Raw genomic sequence first — 20,828 nt, forward strand, 5'->3', positions numbered from 1 at the left:
ATTTAGGGCAATAAATCAAACTTTTTTGAGAGAAACGATTAATCAGTACCCAAACTGAGTACTATTTGGGAAGCTTTTAAAGTTACAATTCATGGAACCTGCAGAGCTAAGAGTGGTGCTGTTTTGCGAGCCCTTAGAGCCACACTTAACAGCATTGAAGCCGACATTAAGAATCTAGAGTCCCAGTTAGGCACGCCTGGAGCATCTGAGGTGACCAGCAAAATTAGGGTAGCCCAATGTGACTTTCAAGAAACTGCTGAATGCGAATGTTTATACCAAGGCAAATACGCATGGGCAAGGATATATGGCGAGGATGAGCACCCGGGCCATGCGCTGGCCTCTATGACGGAGCCTTGGTTTGGGATACTCTGGACATATTGCGCATGTTCTCCTCCTAAATATAGTACTCTATACAGCTAGACTGGGCATCGGGAGGCAGATGTAGATACTTTTTTAGAAGATATGGCGGCAGGGTGGCTGAGTGACACGCATAGGGAATTCCTGTGGCGGATATTGAAGAGGGGGAGATACAATAGGTCATAATGCAATTACAGGCTGGGAGGGCCCCTGGAACTGACTTCTTCCCCAGTGAATTTTATAAAAACCTATGCCGGCACTCTTATTACGCTGTTGAGAGCAGTTTACTATCAGGTGAAAGAGGATCGTTTGCTTCCACTGTCTATGAGAGAAGCTATTATCACTGTCTTACTTAGAGCAGGCAAGAATGCTACTGCATGTGACACTTACAGGCCTCTGTCGCTACTAGACACATCTTGGTTTCATTGTAAGCGCATAATATCACCCTCTACCTCTGCGACCCTCAGGATAGCCTGAACACTGTACTTATTCAATTTAGGGGGTTTGTTCGGTACTCAGATTAACTGGGCAAATTCAAATATCTTTCCCTATCCGATTCAACCCAGAAATTCCAGCTGGATTTCCTACTAGTATGGTGCAATGATCATTTTAAATATCTGGGCGTAGAGATATCCAGAGACCGAGATGAATTTATATGGGCAAATTATGGTACGGGTCTTTATGTGACAGATAGTATTACTTGCTGGATAGCACTACCTCTAACCCTTGCGGATCCAGACTCTCTAATGCAAATGGTCATATTACCAAGGTTCTTGTATCAGCTCCTTAATATCCCTTACTCACCAGGGCGGCATTTCTTTAACATATTTAGAACACAACTGATATGCTTGGCCTGGGCGGGCAGACAGTCGCAGATAAAATAGGAGACACTCACTCCACCCTTCGGGTGGCCCCAAGTTCCTTAAATGGATCTCCTTATTGTACTACTCACCAGTGGCGCGGGTTTAAACTGGGTCTATAATTTCCGATCCCTTTGTCATTGAAAGGGGCACTCGACAAGGATGCCCCTTGACCCCAATCATTTTCGCGCTGGCAATGGAACCACGAGCTTGCGCACTTCAATAGCGGGCGGCAAGTTGGGAGATAAGGGCATATAATCACTGGCATATCATATCATTGTATGCGGATGACGCACTGATATATTTGCACGGAGACGCAGCAATTCTCCCACAACTTAAGAAACTACTGGAGCGATTCGGGCATGTATAAGGCATAAAAGAGAACTGGAAAAAATCCCTCCTATTCCGTATGACCTCACTAACTCACAAACAAAACAGTGCACTCCCAACTACGCCACTCCCATGGTCCTACGACTCTTTCAAATATCTGTTGATCCAGGTGTATTATTTACCTGAAGATTTATTGGATGGGAACCTGGGCAAGGCGATGGCCAGCGCCAGGTCCTCTCTAGCTTTTTGGACTGAATTACCGCTTTCCCCAGTGGGTCACATCTGGACAAAACAAGAACCATGATAATCAGGAAAAAAAGAAGACAAACTGGAGCCTGGCTTGTGGGAGAAACTAAAATTGAGGATGCAGCGGTATACAAAAAGTTGGATAGAGGGGGACGCTTTTTAGCACAGAAAAACAGCACTAGGCATAAAGGCCTAATATTGGCTAACACTCTAAAAACACTAAATTCAAAATTGATGGGACCATCGATCCTTCCTTTGATTGAGGTAGTTCGGGCAAAACTGCTGCCAACAATCACCTATGGCAGCGAGGCTCAGAAAGGCAGAGACGCTAAAATAGTTGACGCCGTAGTAACAGCAGCATACAGGAACATCTTTGGCCTGCCCAAACATACCTCGCCGGCGCAAATTAGGCTTGAATTTGGTGTTAAAAAACAACAGTTGCAAGACAAGGGGCCTTCATTATTGCATGGGACAAAGTGGGAAAAGCTCCGCATGGCACACTAAATGAACAGCTATGTAAGATGATACAACAACATACCAAATCACCTCTCGCGGAATATCTTTACAGCAGTTTAAATAGGATGGGGCTATGTCAGCTTTGGGAAACATCAACCACCATTACTATTTTCAAAAAACTATTGTGGAAGACAGTGAAACATCTTTCTTTGTTAGAGGACAAGGCCTCACTGACAAAATGGGCCCATGGCTGGATGACATTGAAGACATAAACAGAGCCGGCCGTTCAAGCCTATTTCAATCTGGGTTGTGACAAAAAAATAAAAATTGCTTTCATGAAGTACAGACTGGGGCTGTTACCCTGTATTCAACATCTTCCACCCTGGTTAAGAGGGAAAACGGGCACTCAGTGCCGCGTAGGTGGTTCAGCATTGGAAGACCTGCTGCATTTACTGTGCTCCTGCAAAAAACTTCTAAATCAACAAAAACAACTGTTGAAGCGACACTTCAACCAGCGGGGGATTCGTACCAGGAGGCAAGCTTTGCTGGCATGCTTTTAACCCAATGATCCAAAACTGAACTGCAGCCTAGTGAAGTATCGGAGACTGTGCGACAGCAAAATGCTTGAAATGCATTAACTATGCAAATAAATGTAGACCTTATACGTCAATAGGTCGCATAGCTTTAACACCCGTACATGGTACTGGCCGACAAGCCATCACAGTACTATATAATTCTATCCACCAAGACCGGGCGATCGCCAGCACTGCACTTGCGACATATTGGGAGTGTGAACTGTCAACAACTGACAATGGACGCAATTTCTGGGGATGCCAAAATGCATTTCTACAAATGCCAGGCTTAAATACACTCAATTTAATTACCCACACCACACATACCTGGCGCCTCAGAGACTTGCACAGATGTATCTTGGTTCTCCGGACTTATGCCCCAGCTGTCATGATACAAGGGCTACCTTTACCCATATGGTGTGGACTTGTCAACGTTTGGTGGCCTATTGGACGCCAATAGCGGAAGTATTGCCAGAAGCTGTGGGTCACATTATACCGATAGATGGCTTACATTTTCGTTTGGGGATCACTTATGGCACAGCAGTACGCAAGACCCGTAACAAATTCTTAGATTAGTCACTTGTGGCAGCTAAACGAAGGATAGCCATTGTTGGACTGAACATGCATCTAGCTGACTTCTTCTAGCATTGTGCGAGTTAAATTAGCATTTGCGGCACCATTTTGTATTCGCTCGCCATTTTGTGCCATGACCGTGATGAAGCTTCTGTCTCATACTGTCTGCCTCAGCAGATTGCCTCGATTTTTCTTTATCATTCAATGTTGAGCTTCGCTGCACTAATGAATAGATTATTCTGTAACTGCATGCCTTTCCCCGTAGGTAGGTCTTCTCCCACTCTCAGAAAGACTAGCACGGGCAGAGTAACCTTGAAAGTAAGATAGCGTGTATCCAGTCTCAGGATGGTAGCCCATCTTTCTGTACCTCCTTTGTCCATCAGCGCCCAGGCTGGAAAATTCCAATCTGGGCACGTCTCTTAGGGGTGCTGGAAATGTATATCTGACTTTACCTTGTGGACGGGGGTCAGTCCCTCGGCAGCTATCTAAGTAGGCTGGTCAGACTGCACTCCGCTAGAGTGCATTCGAATAAAAAAACCTTGGTTTGTATTCTCTACAGTCTGACCAACTTTATTTGTATGGAAGGCTGAGAGGTGGTCGCAAGTGAACCGGGTGGCCCTATTCTGGTCACTCCCTTCAGCTGGTGCCCGAACAGGGACCCCCATTGGGTGAGTGACCCTTCCTTGCCAGCGGACGGGTGAGGGGGACGGGGCCACGTCGGGTGGGACGGGCAGACCGTGGATCCCTGCACAAAAGTCTCTAGTACTCGCAGCTGCCCCGTCTGTCTGACAGGGCGGTTCCTCGGCCAGTGGTCATCCTGTCTGGGATCCTGAATGGCATAACCCTTGGATCTTACCGTTTGGTCCGAAGAGTCGGCAGTGGAGAATAACTTTTTGATCTGTGTGTACCGGGTGAGTTTGGTTTGGTTTGGTTCTATGGCTATGGCGCCACTTTGGTTTGTGTTTGGTACGGTCTGAGGATCGTTTTGGACAATCGCTTGAATTTGAGTTCTTTGTGAACATGTATTGTTTTGATCCGGATTTGGTGAGGTCTGCGGACCAACTTTGGTAAGATATTTGCAAATATCGGCTCTGCATAAATAGTGAAAACATTTTCATTTTTAAAATGCCCTGTTTTGGTAAAATATGTTGTGAGAGTTGACGTCGTCGTTCTACTTATGCTCGATTGGAAGAGAGTCAGCCTGCGCCTCCAGGAGGCACCCCAAAGTTGGAGATGTATGTCAAACATGGCCTTGGCCCTATTATGTTTATTACATTATGGCACAAATATACAAGGGACAATACCGAGTTGCAGTGGCCGTTGATGAGCAAAAGCATGACTTCCTGCAGGATAAATTGTTTGAGAAAAGGAGTAGGCAGTCAATGTTTGATTCCCTTAGAACGTGGCAAAAGGAAGCTAAACAGATGAATGAAAGCAGAAAAAGAGGCCCGAATAGGAAAGATGCAGACAGTGACTCAGAAAGCCGTTGCGTATGAGAAGGAGAAGACTGAGAAGGGAATAGAGCGGGCCAATAGGAAGTTTTGATTGCAATGTGAAAAGTCTTATGTGGTTCGGGAAGACAATGATACATTTGTATGTATGCCACCCCCATACGCCAAGCAGAGACTATACCCTGCTGTGCCCGGTAAAACTTTAAAAAGAATATTTTCTTACTGGCTTAATGGCTAAAATTATTTCGTTTTTCTGATATATTCTTATTATTTTGCATATATGTCACCCGACAGTTCCCCTTTGATTGACAACAAGTGGCAACTGTAATACTATTGGGGACATCTGTTCCATCACCTATATCCTAGGTGAGTTTATGGGATTATTTCCCCTTTTTTTTTTTCTAAAGTCTTTATCACAGCATTGATATTTATTTTTCATATATACCCATTTATTTTGTTTAGGCTGGTATACACCTCCTGTGTCCTGAAGAAGACCCGATATGACTACTTACAACTAGTGTTTGATGTAGAGTCGAAACGTTGCCGGTTCTCCAGTCCCCTATTAATCGGATTTCCTTGTTGATAACAAAAGATAGGACATGTGCCTTACAAGGATTATTGTATACCCATGAGGAAATTGAGGACTTTTCACAATAAGAAACTTTGTATATATTTTGGTTTTACTTAGTAAATACGTGCATATATTGTAATTATTTACACTGTCACCTATTGCACTAAGTCACTTTATTCACTTGGTCACTGCGTCGTTTTTCAAAAATATTGTATATACAGCCTTTTCTTTATCTTTTCCTTGTATAGGATTTTGTTTATCTCTGAAAGAGTTGATACTTAACTTAAAACACAAAGAATAAATTTCTGTATCTAAAATTGTACATCTTTGTTCGATATTGATTACCCAACTGATTTATAAATGCTGTGATTTTTGATTTATTACAATTGAAATTAATTGTTTCCCTATGGAACCATTGTTTACATTATGTTGTGCCACAGCCCCAGTCGTCTGTCTCTTCTGCCCCTGCTGTCTGTTTCTTCTGTTATTGACTCAGTTGCTTTAGCCGCTGCGCCTAGCTGCTGCGCCTCCTGTCAATTGTTGCTTCGCCCTCGGCGCCTGCAATAACTGCTAGTCTCCCTGCTATGCCTATCATGTCAATGTCTTCTTTTTTCCCAGCCCTTAAACCCACAACACAGCCATTGACGACATTGGTGCCTACTCTTACAGTTACTACTCTTTCCCTCTTCCCTCATTACCCGGCAGTGCTGGGTAGTGGAACATCTGTACGTGGATCAGGGGACTGGGCAACTGCTAGGAAGCGGTTTCAATGGATCTTAACACGATCTGATGTGGGGGGAGGAAGAAAAAAGGGTGGTAGCAAATCAGGCCGCTCAGTAGGCCAGTCATCCCATTTATAGTGCTGAAGAAGTGTGGAGTGTGATGAGGAATTATGAGCAGTTTGTGCAGCAGCATGCCCTTAAGCACATGTCGGCTACACTGATTGGATTGTGGGAACTGTGCTTCAATGCTATAGCACCCCAGATTTATGATATCGGAGATAATGTATACGTAGCTGGTATGACGCCTGAGGAGGTTTTCGGAAATGTTGCAACATTGGTAGCTTACCGAGGTAGGCTATTTGAGAAGGGCCGAACACAGTGCCCCAGTTTCCAGTGAGCGAAGTGTATCCCATATATCACCCTGAGTTGCCAGAGCTTCGAGATCAGCATGATGCTGTTCTTAGACCAAGGGTCAAGGCCCAATTTCAAGCAAAGTTGGGTTTATACCCCATGGAAGAGGAGTGAGGTGTTATCCCTTAAGGCTCAGTTACCTGACCGTAGGAAAAATCCTACTGCATACTAAAGGAACTGACGGAAGCTGCTTCGTCAACAGTAATGACGCTTGCAGATATTAAAATGTTCTTTGGTCTTCTGGTCCCCGTCTACATTTGGAGGCAGGTGCACACGCAGGACCACGCTGTGGAATTGGGAGGTGCAACAACATTTGATGGACAGAATGCAGAACAATGTCATACATTCACCTCAGTGGAATTGGGAGGTACATGGGACCAGACTAAAGAATGGGATTAGGAAAGGAAGCCTGGAGAAAAGCCTAAGGCCGAGATACTAACCTTGCCTGGCCAAATTATTATCTATATGCACTCTTATTCCTCTGACAAGGGCAGATTGGGACAAACTGGCGGCATGTCATCAGAAGAAAGATGAAAGTGTGTCTGATTTTGTTCACACGGTACGAGGGTGTGTTTTGGGATTTTAGTGGACAGGAATTGTCAGTAGAATGGGGTGTACCGTTGTGTATCAATAGATTTGTTACAAATCGGCTCCCAGAGATTGCCGCTCAGTTGCAGGCTTCAGAGAGCCCCTGGACGACATCCTCCCCTTCTGTAATATTGAGTATAGCACATTATTATGAACACAGGGAACATGAGAAGAAGGAGAAGGTGAAAAAGATGCATAAGGAGTTGAAGACAAAGGTGTTGTTACAGCAGGCGTCTAGTGTAACGGTAGAGGACTTGGAGCTGTTCCGGCACGGCAGCTTCACCCGTTCTAGTAGGAGCACTGCGCCTGTGGGACTGAATCAGTGTGCGTACTGTAAGGAGGGGTACTGGCGTAGCGAGTGTCTGGGATTATTGCAGAAAGTTGTGACACCCAGAGGATGAAGTTCTCATGAACTGGACCGTGGAGCAAGTGATCAGGCTGGGGTTCAGGACGATGGGACAATCTCAGCATCGCTCTGACCAGAACTATTTTGATGACCCTCGAGGGAGGCAGTATTATCACGATGATTGTGATCTGGACGAGGTGATAGGGATGTCTCACAGCTAGGACAGCCAGAGACAGGGTGAGGGACCAGTCCAGATACCTGTAGATCAACGCGGTCCTTAGGTCACTGCCGATTTGCAAGGCTCAGTTAAAAAATTCTTAGTGGACACAGGTGCAATGAATAGCTCTGTTTCTCGTTTGCTAGTCCCCGAGGCAGCTGTCTGGCAAAAATAATGTTTCTCTAGGATTTTCTGGCATACCGGTTTTAAGCCCCATTTCCAAACCTCTTGCTTTGACTATCAGTCCTTTTACCGTAGATTCACAGTTCTTATTGACATCAAATTGTGGAGAAAACTTAATAGACTTGGATTTATTAAAGAAGTTGCATGCGACCATTTATTGTTTTCCGGATGGTGTTTACATGACAATGGGACCGAATGTGATTAGCTCTAAGCAGTGTCTGTCCAAAGATGCGCCCCTTCCTGCTGAGTTTAAGGCTGTGCCACCCACTTTGTAGGCAACAGGTGACACAGATGTAGGACTATTGCAAATTCCCCAAATTTTCATTAAAATTAAAGACCATGCCATTTTGCCTCGTTTTCCCCAGTACAAAATACCACAGGCAAGGAAGCGAGCTTTGTTGCGGATTATACAGGACCTGATTCAGTCAGTTGTTGAAGGGATGACTGTGAATGTTTGTAGTAGCCCTATTCTTTCCATTCTTAAGAGGGCACCTTCTGGCTCCTCTGATGTTCACCCAGATGTTTATAGTTTTGTGACTGATTTGAGCACAGTTAATAAAATAGTGGTCCCTCAGTTCCTGGTAGGCCCGGACATTGCTGCCATTCTGACAATGAACCCCTCTTCTGCCAATTTCTTCTCTGTCAATGATTTGAAAATGCCTTTTTTAGTATCTCAATTCATCCTGATAGTCGCTATCTGTTTGGTTTTACCCTGGCTGGGTGAAACTTTAGATTCTGTCGCGCTCCTCAGGGCTATACGGAGAGCCCTAATATATATTGCCAGGCTCTGAAGGCTCAATTGGACTCTCACGCTTTCCACAGGTAATCTATTGCTTCAGTATGTGGATGACATACTGATAGCTTCTGATGCTGAACAGGGATGCAAAGACAGTACGGTTAAGTTTTTGCTACATTTTGCTCACCATGGACATAAAGTGTCTTTCCAAATTTCAATATTGTCATCAGGATGTCACTTATTTAGGTCACCTACTGTCGAAGGAGGGTAGGAGATTGACCCCTGAGCGCATTAGCACCATTGTTAAAATGCCTATCCCTAAAACTCAGAGGGATGTGCCTGCTTTTATTGGCATCACTTCCTACTGTCGACATAATTATTCATTACTAATAAAGTCTTTGCTTGTATTAACTTAACCACTAAAGATGTGCATGGGCCCCTGCCTTGGACGCCGGAATGTCAGCAGTCTTTTGAGCAATTAAAAGTTGAGCTTTGCTCTGCGCCTGTGCTTGACACGCCTGACTATGGGAAGCCATTCGTCCTGTATATACATGAGACGGCTGGTAGCGTGCGCTCTGTTTTAACAGGGGCCATTGGAGGTAAGCAACAGCTGTGTGCTTATTTTTCTGATTTGCTTGACCTAGTCGCCAGAGCCCTCCCGAGCTGTCTAAGAGAGGCTGTGGCCATCTGTATATAGCAATCGGCTGGGCTCGTACTGGATACTGACCTCGCAGTTATGGTCCACCATGCTGTGGACACCCTTTTGAATAAAACCAAGATACAGCACCTCACCAGTACACGTCTGACCAGTTATGAGCTAACTCTCTTTGCCCGCATCTCACAATCAAAAGATGTGCCACTCTGAACCCTGTCACGTTACTGCCTCTCCCTTCCAAGAGTGAAGAAATAGACATACATGATTGTCTTTTTCGGACAGAGAAAGAGACAAAGGGATGGGCAGACCTGACGGATGTTCCCTTATCTGACCCCCAAGGAGAACTATATGTCGATGGCTCTTGTCTCAAATTACCAGATGGCACCACCACCGCAGCATACGCTCTTACCACACTGCATACGGTGGTTGAAACATCACGAGTTCCCTATCAGTCTGTTCAGGCAGCTGAACTAGTCGCCCTTATTAGAGCCTGTGAATTGAGTGAGGGACTGGCTGTTAATATTTATACTGACAACCAGTAAGCCTTCAGGGTCGCCCATAATTTCGGGCAGCTCTGGGCAGAGAGGTTTCTCACCTCCCATGGGACACACATCCACATAGGCTTCTGTCTGCCCTGACACTACCTAAGAAATTGGCCATAATATAGTGTAGTGGCCACAAGGCGATTACTGATGATGCTGGAAGAGGAAATGCATTTGCAGACCAGACAGCCAAGGAGACAGCTCAAACAAAAATTAAAAGGATATTTGTAGCGGGTCCTGCCAGGTGGGTGCCCGAGGTCACTATGGTCGAGAATACTCCAGACAATGTGAAAGAAGTTCAGAGTGAGGCCACGATTGAGGAGACAGCAGTATGGCAGGAAGGTACAGCACGTTTGCATGAGGATGGAAGTTGGACGGACAAGTCAGGAAAGCAGAGATGGATGTTACCAGACGCATATGTCCTTCCTGTGGTCACTATGGCGCACGGGCCAGCCCATATTAGTGCAAAGGGCATCTGTAAACTATTAGATCCTGTATGGCAGAATGACAATATTCCCAAAGTTGCTGCTCACTTGGTAAAGTACTGTATGGTATGCATTATGTATAACCCTGGAAAAGGCACCCCTACACTCCCTGGTAAGTTTGCACTGCCTTCCTTCCCTGTCGAGGTCCTTCAGATGGATTTCATCTAAATGGAAAGAGTCAACAACCCTGAAATGTGTTGTTAGTTGTTTTTGCATTCAGTAAATGGGTTGAGGAGGCTTACCCCACTAAAGAGAATACAGCCATGGCAACGGCAAACAGTTTGGTTTGCCCCGTTTGATTTAGATTGATAACGGAAGTCATTTCAATTCAAAGGTTATCCAGCTGGTGTGCGACGGCTTGCACATCAATCATAAATTTCATGTCGCAAACCATCCCCGTCAGCAAGCTTAGTTGAGAAGTACAATGAAACTCTCAAACTGAAATTGGCAAAGCTTCAAGAGAGCACAGAAATGCAGTGGCCAGATGCTTTACCATTAGCCTTCTGTCTACAAGAACCAGGGCTCACTCTAGGACAGGATTGTTACCGTATGAGGCCGCGTTCAGATACCCGGCGAATTTCTGGGGCGTCCCGCGTCCTCGTAGATTTTCAGAAATTGAATATTCTTTGCTAGTGGATTACTTGTATGAGTGGACTAAAATCTTGTGTTCTATTCACCACCAGATCCGCAAGGTCCTCCCACCAGCTCCCAAGGGGCCAGGCCACGATATCCAGCCTGGGGACTATGTTCTAACGAGGCATTTTCAGAGGAAAGGCAGTTTGGAAATGCGCTGTAAGGAGCCCACACAAGTCCTCCTCGCTACCCGCTCAGCCGTGAAGGTGGCCGGCAGGAAGAATTGGATACACTCCAACATTGCAGAAAGGTACCCCTCCCTTTACCCTACGATCAGTGGGTACTTGATGGAGTTGGAGACTGAGCAAGTGCCCCGTTTTGTTGCTTTCTCGGATGCCCGGCTGATTCGGGCACAAAAGGAGGAGGAAAGCGACGCAGTGTTGAACGAGGCAGTGCCACCTGAGATCAAGGCCATCCAGGAGCCCCAGCCTGCTGGCCCATCTGTGCTTGAGACCCTGTCCATTGGCCCTCTGTCTCTAAGCCCATGTTTGCACACCCCTCTGTCTTTGGAGTAGCTAGGTACAATTTGCGCCCCCGATGGAGGAACAGTGCACCAAAGGAAAAGTCAGATTAGCAGGGATGGACTCGATACATCAGGCCACAGTATAATAAGGAGAGGTGAAATTGGTGCATTGTTCAGACATTGGACACCATCGTTTTGAGGGTGCTCCCCTGGGGAGGGGAGAACCTCATCCTGTGCAAGGTGGGATTCCTCAAGAGCTGATCCGACAATAGGTGAACAATAGGATACTACCAGCGAGAGACTGACGGACGCTGGGAAACATTTGCCACTCTCTTGTCTTGTTATTGGCTCCATTGCATGTCCTTTACTCTGGTTTCGAAATGTTCCCATTGGTTGCCCATTATGGAGGAAGAACAGTCCTTTGCAGCCAGTGTTTTGGGCAGAGATGGGTCTGGTTGGTCTACTAAGATTAAAATAGCCTTTGTAGCAATTGTTCAGATCTTTCTGAAAACAGTACTTGGAATAGTGTGGTTCCTTGAGGAGAAATACCCTGTGCACACACTTTGATTGGCGCAACGCCTGTTCCCCCTGAACACGTTTGTTACTTTGGCACCTCATAAGGGTGAGCACAGAAAAACATACGTAGATAAGGTTTTCTTGCAAATGCTCCACCAGGCATGATACATCCAATGTTACTAATTGTTGGATTTGTGGACTGCTCCCTTCCGTGACACATAAGAACAATATATTAATGTCCATGCAATTTTCCTATCTCAGGAGCTGTGAGACCTGGTTTCAACTGTTTACCATGGTATATACTCATTTTCATTCTGATGCTATGAATATGACATATGTGGATTATGATACTGTGTTAGAATACATACATGTTCACCAAGGGGCCCCGATGCATTGTCCCCAACAGCCTGTATGAACGTATACGAGAACGAAAAAAATGTAACATGGCTTCGAAATGAAATGTTGGATTTACAGGGGTTTAATGTCACTGAATATTTTTAAGTTTTTTCAGGTACGCAATATTACTCGAGAAGAAGCTATGCCGGTGCCGGTAGTTAACACAACAGCTACTTTTTGTGTTTGAGGCCTTGGTTATGTTAAAGTGAGAGAGAGTAATTGCAATTATACTTATGTACTGAGCACAATAAGTAGCCCACCTTTGCTTCCCCCCCATAATGCTTATTTCGTTTGCAGGTCCCAGGCTTATGTGTGGATTCCGAGGGGGTGGTCTGGCATATGTTACCTCTCTTTCCTCCTTCCCCCGGTGTATATAGCACCGTCCAACTACCATGGAGATCACAGATTGCAGCGTAGGGGTGTCCATCTATTCCGTATTAGAAGGATTATTAATACAGAGGACATAGATGAGACAGATACTACTCTACAGCAGTTCACTGATGCTATGAAGGGTATCATACCCTTTTGGGGCCCTATGTCCAATAGCCTCAATATCCGCCGCCTCACCAGGGTTGTGGAAGGGGTTATTAATTCCACGGCTGGAATTCTGACAAATATTACAGCTGAGCTCCAGGCTACGAGGCTCGTTGCTCTCAAAAGTAGGACGGAGTTAGATGTCATCCTTGCTGATCGGGGAGGGGCTTGCCGTGTCATAAGCAGCAGTTGTTGTGTATAGATACAGGACCACGCTCCTAATGTATACGCTGCTATACAGAAGTTGCACAGGTTTGCATCTGACATTCACCAAGAGAATGGTACCTGGAAACTTTCTGGTTGGTTCTGGGGTTTAATAGCATCCTGGGGTTTAAAGATTCTTATCTTTCTGGTAGTAATTACAGGTGTCTATTGTGTTGGAAAGTTAACGCCCACACCCAAGACCCCAGAACATGATGCTAAGTTTTAGACCATGATGATGCAAGCTTTCCACGACTTAATGTCTAGTGACGAAAGTATTTTTGAGTATTGATAATGTGTGAATGAAAATCTTTGTTAATCTCCTAAGCATTAGACAAAATTGTTAGCAAATGCTAAAAGGAGGGTCTGTTGGACTGAAAATGCATCTGGCTGACTTCTAGCATTGTGTGAGTTAAGTTAGCATTTGCGGCACCATTTTGTATTCGCCTGCCATTTTGTACCATGACCGAAATGAAGCTTCTGTCTCATACTGTCTGCCTCAGCAGAAAGCAGCCTCGATTGTTTCTCTGTATCATTCAAGGTTGAGCTTCGCTGCACTAATGAATAGATCATTCTGTAACCGCATGCCTTTCCCCGTAGGCAAGTCTGCTCCCACTCTCAGGAGACTAGCACAGGCAGAGTAACCATGAAACTAAGGTAGCATGTACCCAGTCTCAGGATGGTAGCCCAGCTTTCTGTGCCTCCTTTGTTCATCAGCGCCCAGGCTGGAAAATTCCAGTCTGGGCAGGTCTTAGGGGTGTTGGAAATGTATATCAGACTTTACCTTGTGGACGGGGGTCAGTTCTCTCAGCAGCTATCTAAGGAGGCTGGTCAGACCGGACACCACTCGAGCGAATACTAATAAATAACTTTGGTTTGTATCCTCTACTGTCTGTCTGACTTCATTTGTATGGTAGTCTGAGAGGTGATCGAGAGTGTCCTGGGTGGCCCTAATCTGGTCACTTCCTTCACCATGTGCTGGAAGTCACAAGCTGCCCCTTCCATACACTTGTGGCTCACTGACTTGCGCCTCTTTGTAGCCGAACTTGAGATTTCCACAGGACCATGCCAAATCGTTCGGTCACACCTAAACGCTCTGACTGGAAGAACTTACCTTGCTGTAATCGAAGATAGATTAAGGGGCACGACTATATAAATTACAATATACTATGAGGCTCTCATGGCAGTGGTAAACGGGCAGTTATCTCAGACCGTTTAAAACCAGTGCGCTGTGATGTTGTCTTTCAAAACCCGCCCCTTACACCCCCCCACCAACAGCAACGCCGCTGGTCGTTCATATGATACTGTTTATCAAATCTTTTCGGCACGCCACATGCACAATCAACTCCACCTCAGATACCAACACCCTTTAAAATGCATTCAACAATTTTTGGGAAATCTTTGTAAACATCCATGTCGCAACTGCAACACACAAGTGCAAGTCAAGCATTCAGCTTGTCACCCTTACAGACAATAAACGATCCGCAGACAGGAAAGAAAAACAGAACTCCTGAGGACCTCTTGATACTAAGGTCCCTGTGCACAGCTCACAGACCGCTCATTACATCAGTCAAAGCAAAGCATTACACCAACAACATCAATGACGCCACCAACATAAGAACGCTGTTCAATACAGTCAAGCACTACATCAACTCCTACCACACCCACCTATTGTTCAATCCACAATAAAGCGCAATGCCATCACGTCTTTTTCAGTAAGAATCAAAATCCAGCAGATCCAACAGCACATTGACAACACCATCCTGCTTCAATTCTCACACCCTTCCTTCCCGTAGACAAAAGTCAGCTTCAAAGCCCTATCTCGCCTAGATTTAGCCGATATAGTGACTCCCTCAAAGCCATGTCTTACGATAATGAGGATGTCTTACCATTGTCCTTCATCAAAGTTCTCTTCGAGGGCACTTTCTCACTGATACTCACCATTGTCAATGCCTCCCTTGCTCAAGGAGTCTTCCCAGAAACTTTCAAGATAGACCCGATCCTGTCAGCCCTAAAGAAACCTACACTAGACCCAGATGACCTCACCAACTACTGGCCCATCACTCATCCGCCATTAATCAGCAATTTCATGAAAAGAGCAGTGTATGTTCAATCGATGAGAACATTTCCTGCACAACAACCTGCCTGGCTTCAGATCCTGCAGCAGCGTAGAAGCTGCCACGTTACACCTCTTAACCACCGATGATGAAGACAGGAGCCTCTTGATAGACCCCTCAGCTGCTTTCAACATAGTTGACCATCCCACCCTTAAGTGCAACCAGGAATGGGACTCATTGGCAAAGCCCTACATTTCCGACCAGCACCAGTAACTTTACATGTGCACCTCCAGGTCACAAAAGCTCCCCATCGCCTGTGGAGTTCTCCTGGGCTCCTGTCATAGTCAATCTTTACACAGAGACGCGGAGTGCTTTACTCCTAGATAACCGCATCAAGATTCACCACTATGCCAATGATACACAACTCCACTTGAAAGTCTCCTCCATTTCAGAAATCAGACTCCTGAAGGAGTCACACACCATGTTCTGATGACCCTTCGGAGGCACCTGCATCCAAATGCAGAGGTGGTGATTTTCTGGAGGTCAGAAGTTACAGGCAAGAAAGGTTTTTGGGCGATTCAAAATGTAATTTTGCCAAAAACACTACTCCTTACACATCTCAATGAGGCACCTCTTCATGGAACATAGTATTGTATTTGGAGCATTACTAATAACCGCATTGCTAGTCTGACAGGTGTTCATCCATCAGCAAGGTGGTTTTAGATAGTCGCCCACGCTGGAAAGAGTATTATATATATGTGAAATCCTCTACCACTTCTGTCAAGGGGCTGTCTAGATTGGTACCAGTGAAAGGCTGTTTAAATGAGGGGACTCATCAACAAACTAGAAGATTGCCTGCAGGGCTGAGAGTCTCTTGCCAGCTGCTTCAAACTGTAATGAGGAGATGTAACAGTCTCAGTACCAAATTCTGTAACACATCATCAGAGGAGAGGTATACAAAGGAATCACAGCAAACACCTCTTCAGAAGACGTGTATACAAAGGGTATACAAAGGTTTCACTGATAACAAGTCTTCAGAGGAGAGGTATACAAAGGTTTCACAGCCAACACCTCTTCAGAAGAAGGGTATACAAACGTTTCACAAATAACGCCTTCAGAGAAGAGGTATACAAAGGATTCACAGCTAACAGTCTACCAGCTACATCCAAATCAATTTGCAATGTCTCAAATGGGAAGGCAGAACAGAGGTTTGCATCCATGCGTGCCCACTTGTACACTGTTGCAATGAAAACTGAAATCTTTGAAAATACCTTATAAGAAGTAGAACGAACAGACGACAATACCATTATCCCCTTTGAGCGGTGCAACGAGGAAACTAAATTCCCACCTACTGCTTTTGGCAAGACTATGCATAGCCCAAATGTGGAAACTGCCAACAGCTCCTCTGATCAACATGTGGTGGGGAAAGGTTAATACCATCTAGGATATGAAAGGCAAAGCTCTGAGCGGTCATCCACAACGGAGTTATTAATTTATGAAGGTTTGGCTATTGTCTGGTACTCATGTGAAAACATACCGGATGCTAAAAGGCAATGCCGCAATTCTCCCTGCGACCCTCCGTCATTTTGGATTCTGTGATATGTCTTTCTCTAAAAAAAGATGATGAAGTGCCTCAGATCCCCAAGAATAGACACCATGCTAGACTATGCGCCATCAGCTGTTACTCGATCTGTTGTTGATGCAGATGATTGCTTTCTTGAGGTCGATCAAATATACAATATGGTCTATGAAAATGATTTTTGTTTTATGCTTTCCTATCCTGTTCATGCTTTGACAAGATACTCAAGCAATATGTAAGGTAATGTCATCACCTGTGAATTTCAAAACCAAAAGTGGCAAAATAAAAAAAAGAAGCAGAACTAAATTAAAGGAAAAAAAGAAATAAAAATAGAAACATGCAAAATAGGATTTCCTGCTCATGCCATTTTATATAAAGCAGGATCACGCGACAGCTTGGCAATGAAGAATGCCCCTTTGCATACACTGTACGCAGCTACCACACGCCCGTATCCTTCAATAACATCACTGTGAAAAAAACACTCATGGTGCAACGCAGCGAATAGAAGGCGTACACCTGTCAACAGTCCAGCAAGCAGGCTAATAGGCCGTGAGAACTCACCTGGATCTTCCAGCGGATTGCTTGCCGGCTCCGATGTGTGGTCATAGTCATCTTCGTCAACCTCCAAATCCAGGTTGTAGTAGCCTCCACCATCTCCATCATCGCTGGCTGGTCCTGTGTTTTGACCTGTGAAACAAATGAGGAATGTGGGTGAGTTTACAGATTGTACGGACCACACACCTGTTTATTAAATACTGAAACCAAGTCTTTACAGGAAGAAGAAACATCCCTCAGTAGAGTACAAGAGTTGTCACTAAACGCAACGTCTACCTGTGCAAAAGGGCCAGCCGCCAAAGGCACAGGTCCTGATTGCCTTAGAACTCAGGGTCACATTTGAAGTCAGTAGTGCTGCTGCCACCTAGTTCAATTCACCTCGTGGTCTTCCATTTAAACCAGAGAAACACATGATTTATGTAGGAAACGGTTCAAATGTAACGGAGACTGGAAAGAAAACCCAATGATATCCGGTAAATGTATCCGTAGATAGTTCAACAATCCGGTGTACAGCCATGCAGCCAGGGCTATGGAAGTGTTAAACCAGTTCAAAACATTGCATAATTAAGGAAATCCATCTGTACTGAATCTACAATAAGAAAAGATGCAGCATAACATCTCGGAATAACGTTCTCCAAGTGCCACTCGGCAATTATAAACCACTGTCCATCGAGGACCTCGAAACCTTGTCCCTAAGGACGCCTATTTCCTGCTGCCAAATATCACAGAACAGAGCACATTATATGAAAATACTCAGGGGCTGGTCCTGCAGAAGACTGTCCGCCAACAACCACCAAATCCATCAATTTATCAAAAAACTACAAGTGCTCCAGGCACATCCATTCCACCAACCAGTCTACTCCCATCCAACACCTTCCCCTGTAGCAAACAATGCCCCTAGAAGTAACAAGCATTAAAAATGCAATTTTAAGTTAAAGCCATTTGCTTTGCTATACAATACCATTAGCAAAGCAAATGGCTTTAACTTAACCAAAGGCGAGACCTGTTGCATTTTCAATGCTTGTTTACATTCCTGCTGGCAACCATGCCTAAAGCACAAAGATAATCACTGCTAGTAATCTTGCCTATGGTGGCCAGGAATCTTGTCTGATGTGGTTACTACTACAGCTCTAAAAATATAAGTAGCTCAGGAGGATTTTCATTGAACACAAGTAGATCTCACTACAGGAAAGGGTTGGAGACCACTGTCCTAGAGCAACAAGTATAATAGGTAGACAAGGTAGGATCCTCTAATACACGACAAAATTGTTTCATCCAAAGGTGGCCTCCTTTGTTTCAGGGGAGTGTGATACTCAAATAACGGCGAAGGAAGTGGTTTCAAGCACATGAATCTCAGTATAAACCTCCAAGACAGTGGTACAGAAGCCACAGAAGAATACTCAATTGTGTCTAATAAGATATTGAGCAAAGTTGTGGCAGCCTCATATACAGAAATACTAAAAGCCACAGATGCAATATTTTATTTTGTCACTATCTTGCGTCCCAAGCCCACTTCTTGATAAATGCTGCCAAAATCAGTTGTGTGATAATATATTTTTGTTTTCCAGATAAAAAAAGTGAGCGTAAGGTATGGGTGTGAGATATGTGGAAGGGGGAGGGTGTGTGTGATAGAGAGAGAGAGCTGTGTGTGTGTGATATGTCGAGTGGGGTGTGTGTGTGAGAGAGCGAGAGTTGTCTGAGCGAAGTGTGTGGAGTTGTGTGAGGTGGTGTGTGGAGTGTGTGAGGAGGTGTGTGTGTGTGTGAGGAGGTGTGTGTGTGTGTGAGGAGGTGTGTGTGTGTGTGAGGAGGTGTGTGTGTGTGCGCGAGGAGGTGTGTGTGTGTGCGCGAGGAGGTGTGTGTGTGTGCGCGCGCGAGAAGGTGTGTGTGTGTGCGCGAGGAGGTGTGTGTGCGAGAGGAGGTGTGTGTGTGCGAGAGGAGGTGTGTGTGTGCGAGAGGAGGTGTGTGTGCGCGAGAGGAGGTGTGTGCGTGTGCGAGGAGGTGTGTGTGTGTGCGAGGAGGTGTGTGTGTGTGCGAGGAGGTGTGTGTGTGTGCGAGGAGGTTTGTGCGTGTGAGGAGGTGTGTGTGTGCGTGTGAGGAGGTGTGTGTGTGTGTAAGGAGGGGTGTGTGTGTAAGGAGGGGTGTGTGTGTGTGAGGAGGGGTGTGTGTGTGTGTGAGGAGGGGTGTGTGTGTGAGCAGGTGTGTGTGTGTATGTAACGAGGTGTGTGTAAGGAGGGGTGTGTGTGTGTGTGTGTGTGTGTGTGTGTGTAAGGAGGTGTGTGTGTAAGGAGGTGTGTGTGTTTGCGTCTGTCTACTATTCTCTAACAAAACTGGAGGGTCGCCGAGTTCTGGGAGATCCTTTGTTTTTACTTTACAAGTTGCTGTCAGGTGAAACACAGAGTTAGCCATTACTTCCAGCTTCGCTAGCTTAATCTTTTAAGAAGGTTACTTTAAGACGAAATGTTCAGGTTCTCGGTACACAGGTTCTCTTGATTGTACAACAGGAGTGTGCTAGCCATCTGGCCAAATATTTTCCAAAGGAATGAATGGCATCTGCAAAGGGTATCGACAAAATTTGTAATACCAGATTTATAAAAAAAATATGACAACGATCTGTAAATTATCAACAGATGCAAAACAGCTGAACTAGACGATGAATTGTTTTAAGTTGTACTAAAACCCGCCGTGAACCAGCTGTAAAGTTCTAAGCTGAAGCCAGCTATAAAGATCGGCCGCTGAACTTTCAGAATTATTCATGTGTTCTACGTTAACTTTTATAACAAACATGGAGTTGTTATTGAAAAAGGGAGACAGACTGGGGAACGCGGAGATCCTGAATGGGGGTGGGGTGGGGGGGGGGAACGGGGAGACCTCGGAAGAGAGAGTCCAAGCGAGAGGGAAAGATGCGACGGCAAGCAAGAGTAGAGAAAGGGTGAAGGGAGGAGACCCAGACACGAAAGGGCAGGGAAAGAAGGGAGACATTGACAGCTGTTGAAAGGGAGAGTAGATAGGAAGATTGGGAGGCAAAGGATACGAGAAAGAGGCAGATAACGAGAACAGGGAGACCGACGAGAAGGAAGAGACAGGGCGAAGACAGGCATTGAAAATGTTGTTGATTAAGTCAGGTGCTGGTGCTGCCCTGAAGATCGTCATGAGTCCACTAGAGGGCAGCACATCCAGGGATGTGGAATTCCTATAGCCAGACGCCCGGGACATATTGTTTGGGCTCAAGGGCAACAGGTTTTCATGTGTATTTTGTCTTTGGGACAAGTAGGCCCAACCCCCTACAGCACAAACCCTTTGGCTGCCAGTTTACAGTACCACATTATGGACCAGGGAAAGGCAGTGCCTGCCGTCAAGGTAGTATTTGTGACCATGTGCTAATGCTGTTCAAACTTGTATTTATGGTTCATGAATGCAAAGCCTTTATTATTAGGGTGAGCGCTCAGAGTAAATGTAAGCTCGGCCTGCACTACTGACGGTGGTTCCAGTGTAAAAATGTGTACACACGTTTTCAATGTTTAGCAATATAAGGCTATCTATAATGCTCCCAGAATGCTCCCTGGTTAGATGTAAATATTTGCAGAAGCTTGAAA

At 45.3% G+C, this 20,828-nt stretch overlaps 1 protein-coding gene across 4 annotated transcripts in view; it reads right to left on the bottom strand.

Annotated features, from left to right (window-relative positions):
- Window positions 1-20,828, bottom strand: part of LOC146863518 (uncharacterized) — a 287,879-nt gene that overhangs the window by 181,043 nt on the left and 86,008 nt on the right. For all 4 annotated transcript variants that reach the window (XM_085642960.1, XM_085642958.1, XM_085642959.1 and 1 more), the window contains exon 3: window positions 17,242-17,367. In XM_085642960.1, the coding sequence (XP_085499086.1) occupies window positions 17,242-17,367 (126 nt within the window). The remainder of the gene's footprint in view (window positions 1-17,241; window positions 17,368-20,828) is intronic.

Source organism: Triturus cristatus, chromosome 2_2, assembly GCF_964204655.1.
Source record: "Triturus cristatus chromosome 2_2, aTriCri1.1, whole genome shotgun sequence".
Classification (NCBI taxonomy): Eukaryota; Metazoa; Chordata; class Amphibia; order Caudata; family Salamandridae; genus Triturus; species Triturus cristatus.